This window comes from Bombina bombina, chromosome 5 (assembly GCF_027579735.1).
Source record: "Bombina bombina isolate aBomBom1 chromosome 5, aBomBom1.pri, whole genome shotgun sequence".
Classification (NCBI taxonomy): domain Eukaryota; kingdom Metazoa; phylum Chordata; class Amphibia; order Anura; family Bombinatoridae; genus Bombina; species Bombina bombina.
Genome location: NC_069503.1, coordinates 135,297,208 through 135,321,420, shown reverse-complemented (window position 1 = coordinate 135,321,420; position 24,213 = coordinate 135,297,208). Strand labels below are relative to the sequence as shown.

Below are 24,213 nucleotides of genomic sequence, written 5' to 3'. Positions count from 1 at the left end.
TCTGCCTTTTTATCAGAACAGGTAACATTTTTTTTAAATGCTTCCGTAATAGATTTAAAAAAAAAAAAACCTGTTTTGCCACACTGTTTTTCAGTAATTTTTTTTCATAAGCCAGTTATGTTTAAAGAGTATAACATTGTCTACTTATAGGTCTCTAAGTGCTGACCAGTAGATCATAAGACTGTGTGCATGCCTTGAAGCAGATAATGATACTATGATTTAATGTTAAAGAAAGTAATATACATGTTTTGCAAAGCTATATGCTACATTTTGTTTATGACCTCAGATAGCAGGCGTTTTGTATTAATAAATTATAATCTGTCACAAATGTATAACATATAAATCTCACAATATGCCAGAAAATAATTTGCAAAGTTCGAGCACTACTCCTAGTAGTAGTCATAAAGATTGTGTGTGATATGTAACAATTAATTTGTATCATATGTATAATTATTCTGAATATGCTGATGATTTTATATACATCTCAGATTATTGTTAATTCTAACAGGGTAAAATATTTATTGTATTTGTAAAACTGATTTAATCATCCTATTCATAATGTGATTGATAGAATGTGCTACACATTGTAAGGGAATTGTATTTTAATATTTAGTTCATATTTAGAGTACGAATGTGAATGAATGGTTTTATTTCAGGTTGCCCCACTCACAAAAGAAACTATAAAGCGAGCAGTACAATGTTATGATCGTAAGTGATTTAATGATCAAAGAGAGGAATGTTGTATTTTATGAACACACCTAACTTTAATATCAGACTGTTATTTCCATGGACATTATTGGATATTGAAATGCTAAGGGACATTTGTCTACAACATCAAGGACTTAAAGGGTTAAATGCAGATTAAGAAGAGCATTGTTTCAGTTCAGAGGTGACAAGACAAGTTTGGGGGAAAAAACAGTTGGAGATCTGAGCAAACTATCAAAACAATGCCTCAAAAGAAGAAAGGATTCACAAACAAATTTGAAAACCCTTACAAACCGTTAGCATCTCACAGGTGGTGTCATAAACTACAAGGCTCTGATTAAATCTCTGTTCCTATCACCAATAGCCTAAGTAAGTGACGTTCTACCTCCACTCATCTAATTATGTCATCTTGTCTCTGACTGAGGATTGTACAGCTGAGTGTGGGCTGGGCTGTGTGAAAGAATGAATGACTATAAGTTAGTTGCTATTGTATGTAGGCTAAGCTCTCTTCTCACTCACCTCTTCCCTTCCATCTCCCTCTCTCCCTTTCCTTCCCTTACATTAGTTAGTAACTTGTTTCTATGTAAATACTTATTTTCTTTATAATAAAATAAATAATTTCATAAAGCAGAGTCCTAATTTCCTAAGATAAAGGTAATATTAGTGAGGAAACAGTAACTAAAAAGTTAGCAGATTCTACATTTATCGAAGCATCTTTTGACAGCTCCCTGATTAGATGGCTATTTATTTATTATCTATTGACTTGCATTTAAGCCAATTACTGCTGTGTTGTGTACAACCCACCGGCGTGAGCACAATGTTATCTATATGTCTTACAGGAACTAGCACTCCCCTGTTGTGAAAAGCAAATAAAAAAGCATGTGATAAGAGGCTGTCTTTAGTGGCCTCGAAAAAAAGGCAGAAATTTAGCAGTTTAAAGGTTATAAAGTATATTAATATAACAATGTTGGTTGTGCAAAGCTGGGGAATGGGTAGTAAATGTGTTATCTATCTTTTTAAACAATACATTTTTCTTGTGTTGACTGTCCCTTTAAGTATTTTTATTTACTTTTCTGTGAATTAGTGTTTTTCTCCCTCACCTTACCTCTCTAGTCATTTGCTTTGTAAGGTGGATTATCAATTTTGCATCAACAACCATGATAGGAAAACATTATGTGCAATAGTAGTGGGCATACTAGGTAGTTTAGGTGTGAATATTATTAAGTATATGTTTAGCTATTATATGGAGATTAAAAATGAATATATGTTTGTTTGTTTAAATACCTGTTTCATAAATTATTATTATATAACTAAGCTAAATCAGTGCTAAACCACCTTAAGGAAAAAAAAGACAAGGGCAAGGCTACAGCACTTTCTTTAACTGCAGATGTGCAAACAACAATTCATGCTCAAATCCTGTATTTGTGTATTAGTTGTGATTGGTTAGGAAGAGAAAAGAAAAACAGAAAACAAGAGGGGGCTGAGCCAGCAGCCAAAGCAATAAGACGTGTATCTAGAAGGCTCCTGAGTTTGTTTTAATTTTATTTAAATTTTACATAGTTTTTCTTTTGTGGACCAGCATTGGAATATTGAGTTAATACCAGGTATCTCAGGGGACTCGTGTAAAACATTTGGCTGACCGAATAAGGCGATTACACTGCTATACAGTTGTTCTTGGAGAAGCAGCAGGCCACAATTTCCCTTTGACTATGGGGGAAATCATCTGTGCCACGCTACGGACCCTATTTGCCGACTATGAGAAACGGATCCTAAATAGATTTGATGGCTTGCTCACAAAGATTGAAGCAGCGCACGTATTAGGGAAATGTACTCCAGCCGAGGAGGAGGGAAAGGTGGATGCTGGTGAGAAGCCCAGAGCTCTACAGATAAGTGCTGGGGATTTTTGTGCTGTGCCTGATCTCCCTGAAATTAAGCGACTACTACATGGAAGTGCGGGAGGTCTTGCCGGGATCTGTGAAGTGCTGGTCCTGTTAGATCGCCATATGCTGACCCCCGTGAGAGATGACTGCGAGTCTGGGAGGCTTCCCTCTGATGGAGACGAGCTGGAGAACCATAACAAAGGTTGCACCTGGAGGTGTCTCTTGGTTACTATTACAGGCTTGAGTGCAGGTGAGAGAGCGGCCGGTTTCCGTGAGAGTGCTTCTGCTGATGTCTGTGGATCATTGTCGGCCTCCTGTTGTAGCACTGCCTTGGAGATTCTCATGGACTGGGGCCGAATGAGGTGCTGCGCTAGCGGTTTGCCTCTGGTTCTTACCTTTCTTACGATAACCCTGCAGCGTGACGGTCTTTGGCCCCCTGAAGCAAATATAAAGGCTGGAGTTGGGTGACATTCTTGCTGTAGTGGCGGCTACTAAGTGCTCACATTACCAACAAATTTGCCACTACCTAAAGTTTAATGGACTTATTAAATAATACTACTATAACTGTAGCTGAAAAATCTGCATTCATGACCATTATTATCTGAGATTGTGTGGATTGTGGGACTAGACCCTCTTGGTGTATCCCCTACGGGTGGAGCTGTGGGACTTATCAGTGAGTACTTGGTTAACTAACCATAGTTATGTTCATTTAGAAGTTCTCCACTATTTTTTCTTACCACACTGCTGTTTGTTTTTGCCCTATTATGGCCTTTTCCTACCAGTAATTGCTTGTTTTTGCATGAGTGGGTATCTCCTACTATCAATTTGTCATAGTTTTAATGCACTATTTTTGCCCAGGATGTGAGTTTGTACTGTAAAGCATCTCCTGGAGTATTTATTTTCCCAGGCAATATACAAGTGTACAGTAAGGTGCGTTGCTCATAAGATTAATAGTTTAGTTTAAGATAACCCCACTGCACATAACTGTGAGTCTACCATAACTAGTGTTCTCTTGAGAGTGCCAAAAGATATGTTGTGTATACTATTGGTCAGCATTGCCCCATCTATTATATAGAAGTGGGTTAACCTTTATTGTTTCAGTAAGGCCCCATATACGAATAGATTTATAAACCGTTTGCACTATATATTACATTGGTAACTGCGATAGGTGGGGTGACCCCACACTCATGAAAACACTTGTTCTGTTACTATTAAGACATTGCCTCAATTGTTGTGCTCTGCTACAGGTGCTTTTAGGGTTGAGTAAATTAGCAATGAACGATATACTATTTCTTACTTATCCCCCGCCCCCCCCCCCCACATATTTTGTGCGGATAGGGATGAATCCTTTCTCCTCCGCATTCCCTTTTGGCAGAGTTAAGCAGTCTCTGCCTAACCCGAAGAGCCAAGATTAAGTTTTCCCCTGCATTTCTGTAAAAAGGCTCCAGGGGTTCTAATACAGGAAATTTAACCTTGTTTATGATTTCCTAGCTCCCTGAAGATATTCTAAGATAATAGTCTTGTTAATACTTATGTTTCTATAGTTGTTCAGTGTTAATATATAACTATATTTATAATTGCAACTGTGGACTACTCTGGCACCTTACTTTTATCAACTGACTACATTTGAAGTGGACTGAACTCCACGGAGCAATTTCAGTGCCTTATGCATACCTCTTTCTTTCTGATAATGTATGTTTACTCCACAGTTTGTCTCTGTTCTATACACACTGAATCTGCACTTCCTACTATTAATCCATTTAACATGTCCTCAATGGCTCTGTATAATTTCTGCTCCCTTTACTGGACCTGTACGTTTGGGGGCACTGCAAAACCATAAGATGTAAAAAAATGAGGTGCCTAAACTGTCATGTCAGAATAATGTATGATGTGATTTGTAACCTGTAGGAGACTGTTTTGTATATGCTATTTTAACCTCAATAAAAAAAAACAAATTAAAAAACAAAACAAAAAAAAAACAGAAAACAAAATACTCATTTAACAAAATAAATCTGCATTATTCATTGCAAAGTCCTTCTCAGATGTGAATGTACATTATCAATGTGTGTTTAATGTCATCTTTTGCTTTTATGCAGATATTGTGCTTTATAGAGAGTCAAAAAAGCTAAATATTAGATCAAAGTGTTTAAAATGCTGCAAACTGCCTGAACCAGCTATTTAATTTGCACATGGCTGGCTTAAGACATTGTGCTGCCTGGGTCCAAGAGAATGAAATGACGCCCCCTGCCCCCCCACAAAACCCCGCCCCCCCCAAGTAAAATTACAAATATAATCCTGAAAAGTTTTATTATTTCAATCTTAGGTTAGCTGTTTGCAATTAAAGTAAACTGTTGGTAGTGCTTAAAGAAAAAACTAAAAACTCCCCTCAATTGTGCAGCCAATGAAATCCATCTGCATAATCTCATGTTATCATAATAAACAGTGTAATCAATGTCTTATAGGTTGTGATGAAACAAAGGGTTATAAATTATCACCCCATCCATTAGCCAGATCTGACCAAAACTGACCGCAGGAGAAATTTCACTTATCCCACCAGGCTCTTTCCCACCAGAATAACAGGAAGTATATATATGAATCCCAGATTCCCACCCACTAACGGTCTGACTCCAGAGACAGCCAGCCCAGAGACTGGCTTCAATGTCGGCGCCGCTCACTCCTAAATCCTAACCTGCAGTGCTACACAGTCTATCACATTTATAGATTGCCGCTCCTGACTGTGACTGTCCTCTCTCTGACTCTGATTAGATTGACAGGCTCAGCGCGTCAGCGGCATTAAAGGAAGGAAGACCGCCGCTCACTCCTAAAGCTTAATCCTAGCTACCTGGCTGTCAGCAGCATTAAAGGCAGACTGCCGCTCTCTTTCTTCTAAGTAGTAAATGTCCTTAGTTGTACTTGTTGTCGGTTTCACTCTGTCACCTCACCCGGTCCCTGGGTCAGTAGTCAGTGGATGGGATTGGAATGACTGACAGCCAGGCACAACAGGTCACCGTCAGGAGTGGCATTGAAGTCATTCCAATCCCATCCACTGACTACTGACCCGGGGGCCTGGGTGAAGTGACAGTCAGAGCGAGACCGACAACATGTACAACTAAGAACATTTAGGACTTCGGAGGAGTGAGCGGCAGTCTGCCTTGAATGCTGCTGACAGGTAGCTAGGATTTAGCTTTAGGAGTGAGCGGCGGTCTTCCTTCCTTCAATGCCGCTGACGCGCTGAATCAATCCAATCAGAGCCAGAGAGAGGACAGTCACAGTCAGGAGCGGCAATCTATAAATGTGATAGGCCGCGTGCACTGCAGGTTAGGATTTAGGAGTGAGCGGCACCAGCTGTCTTCAGTTTCATCAATGTCTCAATGAATCCCAATCGGATGATCCATCATCCAGGGAGAGATGACAGTCACAGGAGGCTAGGAGCGGCAGTCTGAGTCTGACAAAAAGTGATAGTCGCTGACTGAAGTGCCGCTCCCTGTCATGTGCCGCCTGGGACCGTGGGACCATGTTGGTCCCATGGTTAAGCCGGCCCTGGATTTGCAGCAACAATACACCTGTTTCTTAGTAATTTTATGTATTTAAAGGGACATTAAAGAAAAAAAGAAACAGTCATGGTTTAGATAGAACATGCACTGTTAGAAATGTTCCAATTTACTTCTATTATCAAATTTACTTTGTTCCCTTGGTATCCTTTGTTGGAAAGATTATCTGGATATGCCTAGGAGAGCAGCAGCAGTAATTCAATCTATAATACTGTATAGTTTTATCAGACTGGAGAAGTTTAATTGTTGGTGAAACAAGCCAATGTCTATAGAAGAGCTTGTGCGAACAAACAGTTGTTAAAAGACAGCTGCTCATTCTTGGATAAGTGTGCACTGTCTTTTTTATGTGCACACTTACTGAGTCACCAGCGCCTACTTATAAAAGTATAAGAGTCTGTGATTTGCTGACAACTGTCATGTGATACAGGATACAGGGAAACTGAAATTCATCAAAAAAAATCTACTGTTTGTTTGGAAGTTCTATTGCATTGTCTTTTTATTAAGCATGTGTTGATTATGCAATTATCCTGTATTTAATGATCATTTAATTAGATTTTATGTTGTTTATGCAATTCAAATACTTTTATAAACTGTAATAGCGACGTTTGTGATGGACCACGTGAGTTGGCACATGAAGTTTTTGCACAGGTAACTAACGTATTGGAACAGGAGCCATTGTGGACCACAAGAAAACAGTCACAAGGTTGGCTGTAGACGAATACACCTGAGAGGCCGGTCATAAGGCACTGTGCTGAAAGATTCATTACTATATAATAAATATTGCATTGCTTCAATGGGAAAACAGTTTACAACACATTTTAAAATGACCCACAGTCAGTAGCAGAGAGAGTTATCATTAGGCAGTTGTCTATGGGTGCCTACTACCGGGAGGGGGGGGGGTTCTTCCAGGCTAATTAAAGGGGCAGTAATCCCTTTAAGATTGTAAGATAAAATGTTTAAATAGTGTAAAACCCTGTACAATATATGTTACTTATATATTTTTCCTCCTTTTCCTGTAATTTAAAGGGACATGAAAGGTAAAATTAAATTTCCATTGATCAGATAGACCACACAATTTCTGAATGTATTTCTGTTATCAAATTTACTCTTGGTTTACTTAACTTAAACGCATACCTAGGGAGGTTCAGGAGCCGCAATGTACAACTGGGAGCTAGCTAGTGATTGGTGGCTGCACACATTTGTCTCTTGTCATTGGCTCACGATATGTGTTCAGTTAGCACCCAGTAGTGCATTACTGCTCTGGAGTTGACTTTATTTATTTAACCTCTTTGCAGGATTAAACCAATAGTTATATACAGAAATAAAACGCTCTAACACATTACACCCCTTCATATGTATCACTAATTTGCCTCAGCAGAGGTGATAAGATAAGAAACTGAAAGCTATGTACGTTTTGCTAACAAATTGGCAGTGGTAAGCTGTGTCTGCTGACGTAACAAGTCTAAATACCTCCTCCTGGTGGGTGGGGTCTTGTTGCAAACAAGATGTTAAAGGGACACTGAACCCAAATGTTTTCTTTCATGATTCAGACAGAGCATGCAATATTAAGCAACTTTCTAATGTACTTCTATTATACATTTTTCTTCGTTCTCTTGGTACCTTTATTTGAAAAAGCAGGAATAAAAGCTTAGGAGCCATCCCATTTTTAGATCAGCACCCTGGATAGCGCTTGCTGATTGGTGGCTACTACATATTGCAACACTGCAGAAAAATCTTATAATAACATGGTGTTTACTGTCCCTTTAAGGAATAAAACTTTACAACATATTTCCTCTGTGTTCAGTACCCCTGGGTACCAATCAGACACTGTAATGGGTAATATAGGAATGTTGCACAGTAATTGTGAGTGGCAGTGCACTAGCTATTGGTCACATCACGGGGGACAAGTGGAAGGTAAAGTCTATTGGCTCCATTTCTGTGAATCTGGAAGGAAGAGTAAGATAAGGCTAAATATAACTTACATTTCTTATTATATATATATATTAACAATCAGAGGGAGATAATACCATCCCCCACTGAACTATATGTAGGAAGAGAAGATCAGATCAGGGTTGACCTCCAGGGATGACCTTGCAATATGTTGTATCCTAAGTGGCTGTAGTCTGGAGGTTAAGGGAACAGTAAGCACTTTGTAATTACAAGACATCTCTGTTGTGTTGCTCTAGAATCTCATATCAGACAAGTCTCAAAGGGACAGGATACCCAAATGTTGAAGCCCATGAAAGTGATGCAGCATAGCTGTAAAAAGCTGACTAGAAAATATAACCTGAGCATCTCTATGTAAAAAGGAAGATATTTTACCTCAAATTACCTAAGTATTCACACCACATTGTAAAGAGACATTAAGCAGCCAGTCAGGATGCTTGTCCCAGAACTTGCTAGGGAGTGTTAGTCATGTGCAGACACAGTTATGTTATTTTCCTATTTAGTTTAAGTAAGTTCTATGAAATGTCATGAGATTTCAGTGAATTCTCATGAGATCAAAACAAAGGCAAAGTTGATGCTGATTACACAGCACTTACTCTGGTGAGTGGAATCAATTTTCAGGTAAAATATCTTCCTTTTTTACATAGAGATGCTCAGGTAATATTTTCTTGTCAGCTTTTTACAGTTATGCTGCATCAGTTTCAAGTGATTTAGCATGAGTATTATGTCCCTTTAACATTGTTATATGCAAATTAATTATTTTTTTGCTCCAATTGTTTTTTCGATAGCCAAACATCACCTACCATTTACCTTATTTAGAGGAACCAACCTGGGCTTGTTTCTGCAGACAACAAAGCTAGCCATGGCCATAATGTTAGTATGAAATGAATTGTTTTGTGGCTGTTATCTGCTGAAACCTATTAGTGACTGGTATGTAGCAAGGTTAGCTTTGAGAATTCTGCAGGGTACATGTCCAATCATGATCGTGATAAGATTTAGAAAAGCCACAATTTTCAGAGCTAAATGACATGAACAGTATTAAATGAGTATAGCAAGATTATGTAAAGATTTTTCATTTTGTTTTACATTTTAAAGATATTTTTTTTTTTTTGGGGGGGGGGGGGTGTTGCATGAAAAGGTTAAGTTAAAAGTATTTGCATTGATAGGACACCTACCTGTGTACAACAAACACTCAAGGGATTATTGCTCACTGGTTTATATAGACATATTTCCCAACCCTATTGGTTAGCACACTCCCACAAAAACCAGAGTTGTACTGAAAATACTGTAATTTACAGAGAATACCTCTATGGTACCTTTAAATTAATATGACTGTGAATGTGGAAATACTGTACTTTAATAATAATGTATGTAGAAGATGTGGATGAACCAAAGTAGGAGAACAAATTTCCCTAGTGTACAACAACAAGCTTGTGGTATTGCTATGGCATCATGTCCTGTGAGCCAATCAGTGTTATTCTCTGGAACCTTAATTTAAATGTGAAAGTGGGAGAAAATGAACAATCTAGACAAGATAATGATATTTGATTTTAACAAGACCAATGCATTAATAACAGCATTCAAAAATGTATGAGAATGTGAACAAAAATGTTTTACAATTATGTGCCAGGTCTCTGTTTCTGTGGTTAGTTATGGAGTTGTGTTCTGGTCTAAGCAATCACTGTGTAGAATGTCACAGGGGAAGTTACATTTTACCATACTTAAAGGGACAGTCTAGTTGAAACTAAACTTTCATGATTCATATAGGGCATGCAATTTTAAACAACTTTTCAATTTACTTTTATCATTATTGCTTTGTTCTCTTGGTATTCTTTGTTAAAAGATAAACCTAGGTAGGCTCATATGCTAATTTCTAAGCCCTTGAAGACTGCCTCTTATCTCAGTGCATTTGAAAATTTTCACAGCTAGACAGTGTTAGTTCCTGTGTGCCATATAGATAATATTGTGCTCACTGCAGTGGAGTTATTTATGAGTCAACACTCGTTGGCTAAAATGCAAGTCTGTCAAAAGAATTGATAAAAAACGGGCAGTTTGCAGAGGCTTAGATACAAGGTAATCACAGAGGTAAAAAGTATATTAATAATATAACTGTGGTGGTTATGCAAATCTGGGGAATAAGTAATAAAGCGATTATCTGTTTTTTAAAACAATAAACATTCTGGAGTAGACTGTCTCTTTAAGGGACAGTAAATACTTTGTAAGTATATGAATTTTCAGTAGTTTTGTAATATGTTAAAATAGTTGCTGGGCTTGAAAATGTTTTGACTTCATTAATATCTTGCTAGCAACAATAGTTTTTCTAAACCCAAACGCCAACCACTTATTTAGAGGAACAAATTAGGACTTGTTACAAGACACAGCTATACTGTTTTGCAGTTCCTTATCTGATAGTCTCTGCTGAAGCCGATTTGGGACAGATATGTGGCAGGGTTAGATTTGTAAAGATTGCCATGTTCTCTTCCAGTTATCAGTATTGGGAAAACCTTTTATTTTCAAGAACAGGGGGGAAATAAATAATAAAACTATATTGCAAAGTAATTTTATTTAATTAAACATTTTTATATGAAAATATCAGTGTGTTTACTACAACTTTACAGGTGTTCTCTGGGGAGTGGAACAAACAGTATTCAGGGGTATTTTACAGCAAGAGCAGGCACAATGACCTAATTTTCCTGCATATGTAGGTACTTTTAAAGAAACCAATAGAAAATCCTTTCTACCTAATTAGTTAAACATAACAGAACAGAGATGCATTCAGCAAACCTGCACTATTTAATATATAGTCTAATGAAGTCCAGCAAACAAGATGTTAATACATATTGCAACAATAAACTAACATGAAATGGGAAATTATAAACGCATTGGCAGCAAAGCCAAACACAAGGTGGCATCTGCTTATCTGCATTGCTTGCACAATAAAATACTGATGCAACATCATCTTGGAGGAAGGGGCATGTTATAGTGGGGAAGGGGGAGCTAGGAACAAAGAGGGGGTACAGAGGTACCCCCACCTCACTATAGCACACCTTCCTGCTCTCTGCAGTGCTGCACACACCCTGCCATCTCTGCATGGGAGAGAGGAGGGAAAAATCCTTTTGCTGACATCATGAACAATGACAGAGCAGCAGTGAGTGCTGAATCCTTATCGGTTAGTGGAGCTGCACTAATGCACTGTGGCACAGTGCGCAGACTCTGTTCTCCCGGCACAGCAGCCTGTACTGGGGGCAGGAGGGATGCAGAGATGGATCTACGTCTCATGTTGTGACTTTCTCTGTCTCATCCAAGGAAAATCTGTTTTGCATCTCCCTGAGCACTTACCTATAAACCTACCTAGAGGACCCTAGTGCTCTGCTCACGCGTAAGGAGGATGCCAGTGGAATCCACAAAAGATGAGGGGGCCCCACAGATGGATGTTGGCACGTTGCAGCATGAAGCAGGTGAGGGGATGATGCTGGGGTTTTGGTGGGGGGTCAGGTATGGTGGGAGATCCCAGCGTGGGTTGTTTTAGGCTGATGGTGGGGGAGGTTTAGGATAGGAGAGGATCAGTGTAGGGATTAAAAGAGAAAATCCTACAGTAAGTAAGGGGGCGGCCTGGTGCAGGTTGAGGGGTCACTGGGTAGTGACCTGGGGCATCTTTACCAATGCACAGTACTGGATGAATCATTGGTCTGTAGGGAAATCTGGGTTAACCCCTTGTGTGCTAAAGAGAGATTCTTCATTTTGCTATTCTTATTTATAGCTGTCCCAGGCCCTGCAAGATTCAGTGCTCTCAGTAACAGATTGTGAAGCCTAAGACTAACATTTAATTTCCCAGCACTTGCTCCAGGGCTCAAGTTTATGTGATCCCTAGAATTGAATTACCCCAGATCTGGTAGGTTAAGCACAGATCCCCAGTGCTGTGATGGTTAGATACCTTCACCCTGTATTGTCTCTTGCTGACAGTCTCAGAAGTATGAAAGGAAAAGCTAATCTCAAGTACACTGTCGTTTTTAGATGCATATTGCTCATGCTGTCCCAGGTCACATGGTATAGTAATCCCACTCTATGTATGACTTGTAGACCCAATACACATATTGCTGTTAGTCCCAGTACACTGGTGTTCAGTAGAAACATGGAAGTGTATCTAGCAGCCTCAGTCCAAACATATCAAATTGCCCCAGTCCACATATCATATGTAGCCCCAATCAGTCTCAATAGTCTCAGTCATTCATGTACCAGTTCACTTATATTTAGTGGTCCCAGTCCATATATGTTTAGTAGACCCAATCCATTTATTTTTATTTCTCTCATTCCATTATTTCTAGTAGTTCCAGTCCATATTGATCTAGTAGTCCCACTCCCAGCCAATATATGCCTTGTAGTCCAAGTCCACTTATGTCTAGTTGACCTATTTCCCATATGTATGTTAGTTTCAGTCTATCTTTTTTCTAGTGGTCAAAGTCTCTAGTAGCCCCAGCTCCCATGTCTAATAGCCTAAGCCTGTCTATGTCTAGTTATCCCAGGCAACGTTTGTCTATAAGTCCCTGTCCACTTGTTTCTAGTATACCAAGTCCACGCATGTCTTTTAGTCCCAGTCCAACAAAGTCCATCTATGTTTATTAATTCAAGTCTACATTTCTTGTAGTACAACTGCTGCATGCCCCTAGGTTATCCAGCTGTCCTGACCAGGGCTGATGAGTTCACATAAGTATAAATACCCAGGTTTCCTGTGCCCATTGTGCTAAACAAAAATATATAAAGTAGAATAAAGCAGATAAAAAAAATAATTTCTTTCACTCTAGGCCTATTTTGTCCTTACATAAATGACCTCATGTGCAGGACAATGCCAGTCAGTGATTCTAAGCACAAATAGGTGCAGATACCTGAAATCCTGTAAAATAAAGTGCGTGCACATTACTGTAATGTGGAGGGAACTCTCTGCACCTCTGAATGTCCTAAACTAACTAAACAAATTATTACATTTTTTAGATTTTATTCCCATTGGGTTTTTTTAATATATAAAATGTATTGAGAATGTTAGGCTTGAAATAAACCTTTTACATTAGGAGGAGGAGGTAAGTATGGACATTGTTTTACAATTTATATCTTTATTCCCCTGCAATAAAGTTACTATTTAACAATTTATTAGCCTGTCATTGCCACCAAGACATAGTAACTATTTCACTATTTTCAAACAAGACAACCTGTACAAAGTGCATAAACCCTTCTCACAAGTCATTTACTGTTGCAAAATGAATTCAGCCACAGGGACATGTAAATATTATGCTGAAATCATTTGCATGACATTTGTTACATAAATGCAAAGCATATGAATTTTACCTTTTAGATAAAAAGAGACACTTATATTGACTGTATTATTCCAATGTAGTGACTTCTGTTCAATAGATATGTGTCATTATATCATAGGGTGTAACTAATGCCCCCCAATGCCCTCTCTTTGCATACAGTGCAAATAACAAACCTTTTTAAAGACATTTTAAACTGTAATTTTAATTCCCTCCTTTATAATCTTTAACTATTTTATATAGCACCCTGGGTGAATGAAATGTTAACTGTGAGTGCTGGCCTGCCTGCTGTTTATATATAAATATAAAAGAGGCTGCTCCTGGGTGGTAAATCGCCATAGAACTAGCTGATGAGCTGTTTGTTCCTGGTAGAGCGCTTCTCTCTTCGTATGCAAATTAATACGACCCTAGGGCGGTCTCCCTATGAGTGATGGGGGAAACCAGATGTAGACTCCTTGCCCAGTGTGCTTGGAATGTGGCTGCACTTCACTGATGAGGCCCATAGAAGGCCGAAACGATCATCTGGGGTTGTCATGTTCCTTGTTCAGTGGAGAATTGCCTGGTATTTCGGGGCTGGACTGACCTTACTTGGCAGGATCAGACTGATATACTTCAGGAAAGTTTTCCTCTGTGAAAAGCATACTGGTCTAAAAGAGACTGCTCCTGGGTGGTAAATCGCCATAGAACTAGCTGATGAGCTGTTGTTCGTTCCTGGTAGAGCGCTTCTCTCTTCATATGCAATATATTTATATCATTATTTTTATTATTAATAATAATAATTTTGCAATTTTTCAGTATTTTAACACTGTATAGTTTTCTATTGCCTTCAAAAAAGCTGAAGTACACTCTACAGAATTCAGGGCCTTTACCCTGCAACATGCTACACTCTGCTTGTTTGATAAGTGGTACCCTGGCAACAGAAAAGGAGACAAAATAAACAAGCTCAAGAGGTTTTTCAAAGGGTCCCCGAACTGGAGACCAATACAAAATGTGCTTGTGTAGATCCTTTGTAATACTGATATATGCCATGTATACATAAAAATTACTCTGTGTCCCTTTAACATTAAGAACATACATCCAGTCTCTATACAACATATACATTATTCAAATAAAGGCCAGTAAAAGGCTTTGTAGTCTAAAAACCACCAAATTTACCAGGAATGATCATGTGGCCTGAACATGTGGAGAGAGGTGATACAATAGACACATTTAAACTTAAAGGGACACTCTAAAGTAAAAGGCATTTCCCTTATTGTGCTCTAAACTATCTGTTAAACCAGTTGTAGAGTATTACATTATAAGAACATTTTAGGTTTATTTATGTATTTGAAAAAGCTGATTTTGCTAAATGAAACAACTTCTCAAATACATGCCCATTCAATAGGGTTGATCATGCAAGAAGATCAGAGACCATATCTTACCTCTGTATATATAAACATAAAGGCCAACACTAATGTACTGAAATTGTTATTATGGGAGGTGGATTCAATGAGCAAATCAGCTATTTCAGAGACAAAAATTATACTAAAGGTACATTTTCAAACACAGTCATACTGCTGCTAGAACAAGTCACTGGGGACGTTAAGAGGAAAAATTAAATGACAAACTCCCTTTAATAAGAAGTTAATTGATGTTGAGCAAAAAATATTTTCAGAGAGAATAGGAATAGGAACTAGGGAAAGAAGCATAAGAAATAATTTATGAGAATCATAATTGAATATAGGGTTTATACAAGTTATGGATTTCTAAAGCAGTGTTTGTCAACTCCATTCTTCAAGAACCCCTAACAGGCCAGATTTCCATGTTATCTGAACTAGAGCACAGGTGGCATAATCATCTGATCAGTAACCATGGTTACTAATCTGCTCTCACTTATCAGATGATTATTTCACCTGTGCTCTAGTTCAGATATCATAAAAATGTGGCCTGTTAGGGTTTTGAGGAATTAAGTTGATAAACACTGCTTTATACAGAGATCTAAGCATACAGTAAGTACTTATGGGTCGATTTATTAAGCTTGGGTAGACAGGGTCCGCTGCAGCTCGCCTCTGGTGGGCTGAATTCCACTGCCGAAATTCAGCATTGCACAAGAACGCAATTTTGCGCTCTTGTGCAACGCCGCTCCCCTGCCCATGCACAGCTAATCATGCACAGACAGGAGCTGTCAATCTCCAGGGCCAGACAAGACAGGGGAGATTGAAATTTGCCACCTAAGAGGTAGCAAAGAGGTTAGGGAAACAGCGATCTGATGACCGCTACTTCATAAATATGGACTGCAGGTTCTCTTGTGAGAGAACCTGTAGTCGTAGGGGGGCAAAGGGTGGCGAAGACTTTGATAAATCAACCCCTATGCGACTAAAAAAGCCTTCGCTGCTACATTAGAAAACACAGAATACTTGACTTGCACAGCAGCGAAAAATTAGTTTCTTACAAATCTATCTGAATAAATATTCAGAAAAATAATTTTTTCCATATATACCTATGCTGCGCCATTCGGTATTGGTTTAGTTTCAAATAAAGCAAACAATGAATATTCAGGGGAAGATTTACTGCAGGTGAAAGAGAAAATCACTATTTTTGTTATAAATATGCATTTGTAACAGTGCACCGAATACAGCGTTATTTCTAGTATCACCGGGGAGGTGCAGAGTTAGCAGATAGTTATGTCCATAAGCGATTATTTTGTGCTTAAAACTTTATTTAATGCCTGATGAAACTGCTTGAACAGCAGAGAAACGCGTTGCATTTTATACTGGAGCTCTGAATGATTATTTTAACCCCTTTTTATACTCACTGTCTTTTAATGAAAGATTTTAATTAAAAGGTTAATGAAAGATTTTAATTAAAAGGTTATGTTTTACACTTTTACAAAAACCTGGTATATTATTTCGTATCACCACCTGCTGAGGGAGCTCTGACCTGTGATTCAGTGAGCTGGAGCACCGTGAGTCTCCAGAACGCCCCGATCAGCACAAGAGCGTGCTACCGAAATCTGTGAGTACCCTGTATCTCTACAATATTGATTGATTACACCACTGATATGCACATGAAGCGCCCTCTGTCTCTTTTGTTCAGATTTTGTTTTTAAAACTTTATTTGCTTAAACACTGTATAAACCTATTTATGAAATAAAAATGTAGATAAACAGCACAGTCTCCCAGTAGAGGTGGTGAGGACAAAAGCAGTAAGTGATACGTAGAAGACGTGAGGATTACAGATCAGACGTCTGCTCTGAACAGGGTGCTAATAACTAATATAAAGTAACATCTTTGGCAAATTATAGTAGAGACCTTACCTCTATACAAAATGCACAAACAACAACTATATACAACACACAGTACACAGACTACACCTCTATACAACACACAGTACACAGACTACACCTCTATACAACACACAGTACACAAACTACACCTCTATACAACATACAGTACACAAACTACACCTCTATACAACACACAGAACACAGACCACACCTCTATACAAAATGCACAAACAACAACTATATACAACACACAGTACACAGACCACCCCTCTATACAACATACAGTACACAGACTACCCCTCTATACAACATACAGTACACAGACTACACCTCTATATAAAATGCACAAACAGCAACTATATACAACACACAGTACACAGACCACACCTCTATACAACACACAGTACACAGACCACACCTCTATACAACATATAGTACACAGACCACACCTCTATACAACACACAGTACACAGACCACACCTCTATACAACACACAGTACAAAGACTACACCTCTATACAACATACAGTACACAGACCGCACCTCTATACAGCATACAGTACACAGGACACACCTCTATACAACATACAATACACAGACCACCCTTCTATACAACATACAGTACACAGACTACACCTCTATACAACATACAGTACACAGAACACACCTCTATACAGCATACAGTACACACCTCTATACAACATAAAGTACACAGACCACCCCTCTATACAACATACAGTACACAGACTACACCTCTATACAACATACAGTACACAGAACACACCTCTATACAGCATACAGTACACACCTCTATACAACATAAAGTACACAGACCACCCCTCTATACAACATACAGTACACAGACTACACCTCTATACAAAATGCACAAACAACAACTATATACAACATACAGTACACAGACTACACCTCTATACAACACACAGTACACAGACTACACCTCTATAAAACATACAGTACACAGACCACAGCTCTATACAACATACAGTACACACCTCTATACAACATACAGTACACAGACCACACCTCTATACAACACACACTACACAGACCACACCTCTATACAACACACAGTACACAGACCACACCTCTATACAACAAATAGTACACAGACCACACCTCTTTACAACAAACAGTACACAGACTACACCTCTATACAACATACAGTACACAGACTACACCTCTATACAACATATAGCACACAGACTACACCTCTATACAACAAACAGTACACAGACCACACCTCTATACAACACACAGTACACAGACCACACCTCTATACAACACACAGTACACAGACAACACCTCTATACAACATACAGCTATACAACATACAGTACAAAGACTACAACTCTATACAACATACAGTACAAAGACTACAACTCTATACAACATACAGTACACAGACCACACCTCTATACAACATACAGTACACAGACCACACCTCTATACAACATACAGTACACAGACCACACCTCTATACAACATACAGTACACAGACCACACCTCTATACAACATACAGTACACAGACCACACCTCTATACAACAAACAGTACACAGACCACACCTCTATACAACACACAGTACACAGACCACACCTCTATACAACACACAGTACACAGACAACAACTCTATACAACATACAGCTATACAACATACAGTACAAAGACTACAACTCTATACAACATACAGTACAAAGACTACAACTCTATACAACATACAGTACACAGACCACACCTCTATACAACATACAGTACACAGACCACACCTCTATACAACACACAGTACACAGACCACACCTCTATACAACATACAGTACACAGACCACACCTCTATACAACATACAGTACACAGACCACACCTCTATACAACATACAGTACACAGACTACACCTCTATACAACATACAGTACACAGACTACACCTCTATACAACACACAGTACACAGAATACACATATATACAAAATACAGTACACAGACTGCTGATGCCATGTGACATGGGACACACACACACACAATCAGTCCTAATACTGTCACAGTCGATAGTTATCTGCTTATATTTATTAGTGAGAAACTGTGCCAGACCGTGCCGTTGTCATGTGACATGCCAAGCTAGTGCCATGTGCTGTTTTAGATATGCACTGTGCAGCACTGAATGCTAAGCCCTAACTCAGCATCCAGCCAATCCCCCTGCATCAGAAAAAGTCCTGCTGGAGTTACCACTGTTACCAGGTAATTGCTCTGCGGGGGTGGGGATTGTTTCTGGGTAGGGCCGACTATAGGCACATGCAGCAGAAAGCTGGAGTGGCAGGCACGTGAGGATTTGAGCATCTGTGCAGTTGTACACACTGCTCTCTTCAGTCTTGAGGCTGTGTGACTAGTCTCACACTGTATCCATGCAGCCTTGGACAGACAGCATCCAGTCTGCTGGTCCCCTTAGCCCTGCTTTTTCTGCTGTGGCCCTAAGATAAACTAACTGAAGTTTGTTAGGGGAACAGTGCTTTGTAGAAAGGTGTCAGTGGGAAGAATAAGTGAGTGCACACACGCCCCTCCCCCATGCAGCATTGTCTAGTGCAGGGTGAAAGGGAATTTGTTCCTAGCAAAGAAGTGACATGCTGCTGTGGCTCATGTATAATGTAATGCTGACACTTCACACGTTAACGTAAGGTTTATTTTTAGAGGAGTTTTTTTCTCTATATCTCAGATTTTACAGCTTCCCATAGTAGTTCTGCTGTTCCAGTCAGTAAACTTATATTTGTCTGCCCCTCCATGCTTCCTCCTCATTTTTACCTTGCTTTGCTCCTGTTGGCTGCCCTAAATCTCTTTAACCAGCCCTAAATCTCTTTAACTAGGTAACCTCAGACCAGAATCACATTCAAAAGCATATTAAATTAATCGACATCGGAGGAATGTATATATTTATTTACTTATTAGTACTGCTTAGGTCCAGTTTAAAAAAATTGCAATTTATTTCATTTTTTTAAAAATGATTAGCCCAGCAGTAGATGGATTTAGTTATTTTTTGGAATGTTGCTGTGGAGAGCGAAATTGCATGTGAGGGCAAGAAAATGTTTGCCCAGGGTCCAGTCAATATTAAGGACGGCCCTGCCCTCTATACAACATACAGTACACAGACCACCCCTCTATACAGCATACAGTACACAGACTACACCTCTATACAACATACAGTACACAGATCAAACCTCTATACAACACACAGTACACAGACCACACCTCTATACAACATATAGTACACAGAGCTCCCCTCTATACAAAATACAGTACACAGCCTACACAGCTATACAAAACACAGACCACAGACCACAGCTCTATACAACACACAGTACACAAACTACACCTCCATACAACACACAGAACACAGACCACACCTCTATACAACACACAGTACACAGACCACACCTCTATACCACACACAGTACACAGACCACACCTCTATACCACACACAGTACACAGACCACACCTCTATACAATGTACAGTACACAGGTCACACCTCTATACAATGTACAGTACACAGGTCACACCTCTATACAATGTACAGTACACAGACCACACCTCTATACAATGTACAGTACACAGACCACACCTCTATACAACGTACAGTACACAGACCACACCTCTATCCAATAAACAATACACAGGTCACACCTATATACAACATATAGTACACAATCCACACCTCTATACAACATGTGTTTTTAGAGGTGTGGTCTGTGTACTGTGTAGTACTAACAGTGGTGTGCACCTAGCGCCTACTAGAAAAGAGACTGTTAGCTTTGATATATTGACACCTAGTTGTCAATTATGGAAAGGTCGAATTAATGGAAAGTATACCAAAGCGCCAACTTGACGGAGGCTGGGTCTGGGCCGATTACAATGATGTCAATTTTTACATAAGCATTTTATTATTAAAACATTTTAATTAAATAAACAAGTTAAAAAATTAAAAACATGGATCCATGAATAAACAAACAGATTTGTACAACAATAGCAGCTAAATTAGATATTAAACAGATATTGATAGAGCCAATTTAGCACTTGAAATTACAAACAATTGTTCCTAAAAATGTGTAATTCTGTTACAATTTACAAACTTATCAAAAATAAACTTATCAAAAATTATTAAAGCTCTCAGTGCAGGCTTTGACTATGTGTTTAACATATAGTAGAAACCAGATGGGACATCAATGGAATTAAAACTAGTATACACTACCACAACACATGAAAATATGAGAATATTGAGGGATAGTGAGAAATATGTGGGGAAAAAAATTGTGATCTTCAACAATGGTGAAATAAGAACAAAAATACAAAATACAAAATAAAACACCACAAAATACAAAATTTGGCCAAATATCAAGAGTTGATGTGATGTGTTCAAATTGTGAATATATCCAAAGCTATAGATGTATATAGTCAATGAACCAATATATGCTGTGTGTCCCTTTAAGAGAAATCCAAATGTCTAAAAAAATTTGAAAAAATGTGAATCCTAAAAACAATAATGGTAGTCAAAAGATGTGTTCAAATCGTGAATATATCCAAAGCTATAAATGTATGTAGTCGATGAACCAATATAGGCTGTGTGTCCCTTTAAGAAGAATCCAAATGTCTAAAAAAAAAAAAAAAAAAAAGAGTTTTTGTGAAAAAATGTGAATCCTAAAAGCTGTAGTAGTAATTATCCAAATGTGAGTGCCTATTAGCCGTATTCAAACCAGAAAACTATCTTCTTAGCAAATGTTTGTTACAATCCCTGGGTCCTTCTTCTGTAAAAGAAAGATAAAATAGTGTAGGTTGTTTTAAAATCAATAAATATATGGAAGTATGCTTACCAGTCGACGCGTTTCGGTCATGGAAAGACCTTTATCAAGTCAATTCTATTGGCTGATCCAATCAGCCAATCGGATTTAACTTCAATCCGATTGGCTGACTAAATCAACCAATCAGATTTTTCCTACCTTAATTCCGATTGGCTGATAGAATCCTATCAGCCAATCGGAATTCGAGGGACGCCATCTTGGATGATGTCATTTAAAGGAACCGTCATTCGTCGTTAGTCCGTCGTGCTGGAAGGATGCTCCGCGCCGGATGTCTTCAAGATGGAGCCGCTCCTCGTCGGATGGATGAAGATAGAAGATGCCGCTTGGATGAAGACGTCTGCCGATCCGGATGTCCTCTTCTGCCCGGATAGGATGAAGACTTCTGCTGGTCTGGATGTCCTCTTCTGCCACATCGGATGAAGACTTCTAGCGGGATTGGATGACCACTTGTGCCCGGCTGGGTGAAGACGGCTCAAGGTAGGGTGATCTTCAATGGGGTAGTGTTAGGTTTTTTTAAGGGGGGATTGGGTGGGTTTTAGAGTAGCGGTGTGTGGGTGGTGGGTTGTAATGTTGGGGGGGGGTATTGTAATTTTTTTTCAGGTAAAAGAGCTGATTACTTTGGGGCAATGCCCCGCAAAAGGACCTTTTAAGGGCTATTTGTAATTTAGTATAGGGTAGAGCATTTTATTATTTTGGGGGGGCTTTTTTATTTTATTAGGGGACTTAGATTAGGTGTAATTAGTTTAAACTTCTTGTAAAAAAAAATTCTGTAATTTAGTGTTTGTTTTTTGGTACTTTATTTTAGTTAATTGTATTTAATTTTAATTTATTGAAGTTAATTTATTTAATTTATTTAATGATAGTGTAGTGTTAGGTGTAATTGTAAGTTAGGTTAGGTTTTATTTTACAGGTAATTTTGTAATTATTTTAACTAGGTAGCTATTAAATAGTTTTTAACTATTTAATAGCTATTGTACCTAGTTAAAATAAATACAAAGTTGACTGTAAAATAAAAATAAATCCTAAAATAGCTACTATGTAATTATTAATTATATTGTAGGGTTTATTTTATAGGTAAGTATTTAGTTTTAAATAGGAATACTTTAGTTAATAATAGTAATATTATTTAGATTTATTTAAATAATAATTAAGTTAGGGGGGTGTTAGGGTTAAGTTTAGGGGTTAATCACTTTATTATAGTGGCGGTGACGTTGGCGGCGGCAGATTAGGGGTTAATAGATTTAATAGGCTATGTGGGCTATGGCGGTTTAGGGGTTAATACTAGAAAGGGTTTATTGCGGTGTGGGCTATGGCGGTTTAGGGGTTAATAATTTAGTTATTACTTGTGGTGTGGGCTATGGCGGTTTAGGGGTTAATAATTTAGTTATTACTGGCGGTGTGGGCTATGGCGGTTTAGGGGTTAATAATTTAGTTATTACTTGCGGTGTGGGCTATGGAGGTTTAGGGGTTAATACATTTATTATTAGGAGTGAGAGGGGGGATTGTGGATATAGGGGTATACGTGTCGGGCTTATTTTTGGGAGGCGTGTTAGACAGTTACGGCAGATTTAACATTTTAGTTAGTTTTCTTAGGCGCCGGCAGTTTCTAAAGTGCCGTAAGTCACTGGCGACTCCAGAATTTTGTACTTACGCTTATTTCTGGACATCGCTAGTTTATCCGACTTACGGCACTTTAGGAACTGCCGGCGGGGTATATGTAATACCCCGATGTGCAAGGTGAAATTACGGGCGGCACGGGTTCCTTCGCTTGCGCCAAAAACTATGCCGTATATCGGATTGCGCCCTTGGATTCTTCGTGAAGGGACACACAGCCTATATTGGTTCATCGACTACATACATTTATAGCTTTGGATATATTCACGATTTGAACACATCACATCAACTCTTGATATTTGGCCAAATTTTGTATTTTGTGGTGTTTTATTTTGTATTTTGTATTTTTGTACTTATTTCACCATTGTTGAAGATCACAATTTTTTTTTCCACATATTTCTCACTATCCCTCAATATTCTCATATTTTCATGTGTTGTGGTAGTGTATACTAGTTTTAATTCCATTGATGTCCCATCTGGTTTCTACTATGTGTTAAACACATAGTCAAAGCCTGCACTGAGAGCTTTAATAATTTTTGATAAGTTTGTAAACTGTAACAGAATTACACATTTTTAGAAACAATTGTTTGTAATTTCAAGTGCTAAATTGGCTCTATCAATATCTGTTTAATATCTCATTTAGCTGCTATTGTTGTACAAATCTGTTTGTTTATTCATGGATCCATGTTTTTAATTTTTTAACTTGTTTATTTAATTAAAATGTTTAAATAATAAAATGTTTATGTAAAAATTGACATCATTGTAATCGGCCCAGACCCAGCCTCCGTCAAGTTGGCGCTTTGGTATACTTTCCATTAATTCAACCTTTCCATAATTGACAACTAGGTGTCAATATATCAAAGCTAACGGTCTCTTTTCTAGTAGGCGCTAGGTGCACACCACTGTTAGTACTACACAGTACACAGACCACACCTCTAAAAACACATGTTGTATAGAGGTGTGGATTGTGTACTGTTTATTGGAAAGAGGTGTGGTCTGTATACTGTATGTTGTATAGAGGTGTGACCTGTGTACTGTACATTGTATAGAGGTGTGACCTGTGTACTGTACATTGTATAGAGGTGTG

At 38.5% G+C, this 24,213-nt stretch overlaps 1 protein-coding gene across 1 annotated transcript in view; it reads left to right on the top strand.

Moving 5' to 3' along the window:
* The first annotated feature begins 11,354 nt into the window (after positions 1-11,354).
* Positions 11,355-24,213, top strand: part of LOC128659257 (uncharacterized) — a 70,098-nt gene continuing 57,239 nt past the window's right edge. Inside the window, exon 1 of the mRNA XM_053712932.1 lies at positions 11,355-11,541. Within this exon, the coding sequence (XP_053568907.1) occupies positions 11,472-11,541 (70 nt within the window). The 5' untranslated portion in view covers positions 11,355-11,471. The remainder of the gene's footprint in view (positions 11,542-24,213) is intronic.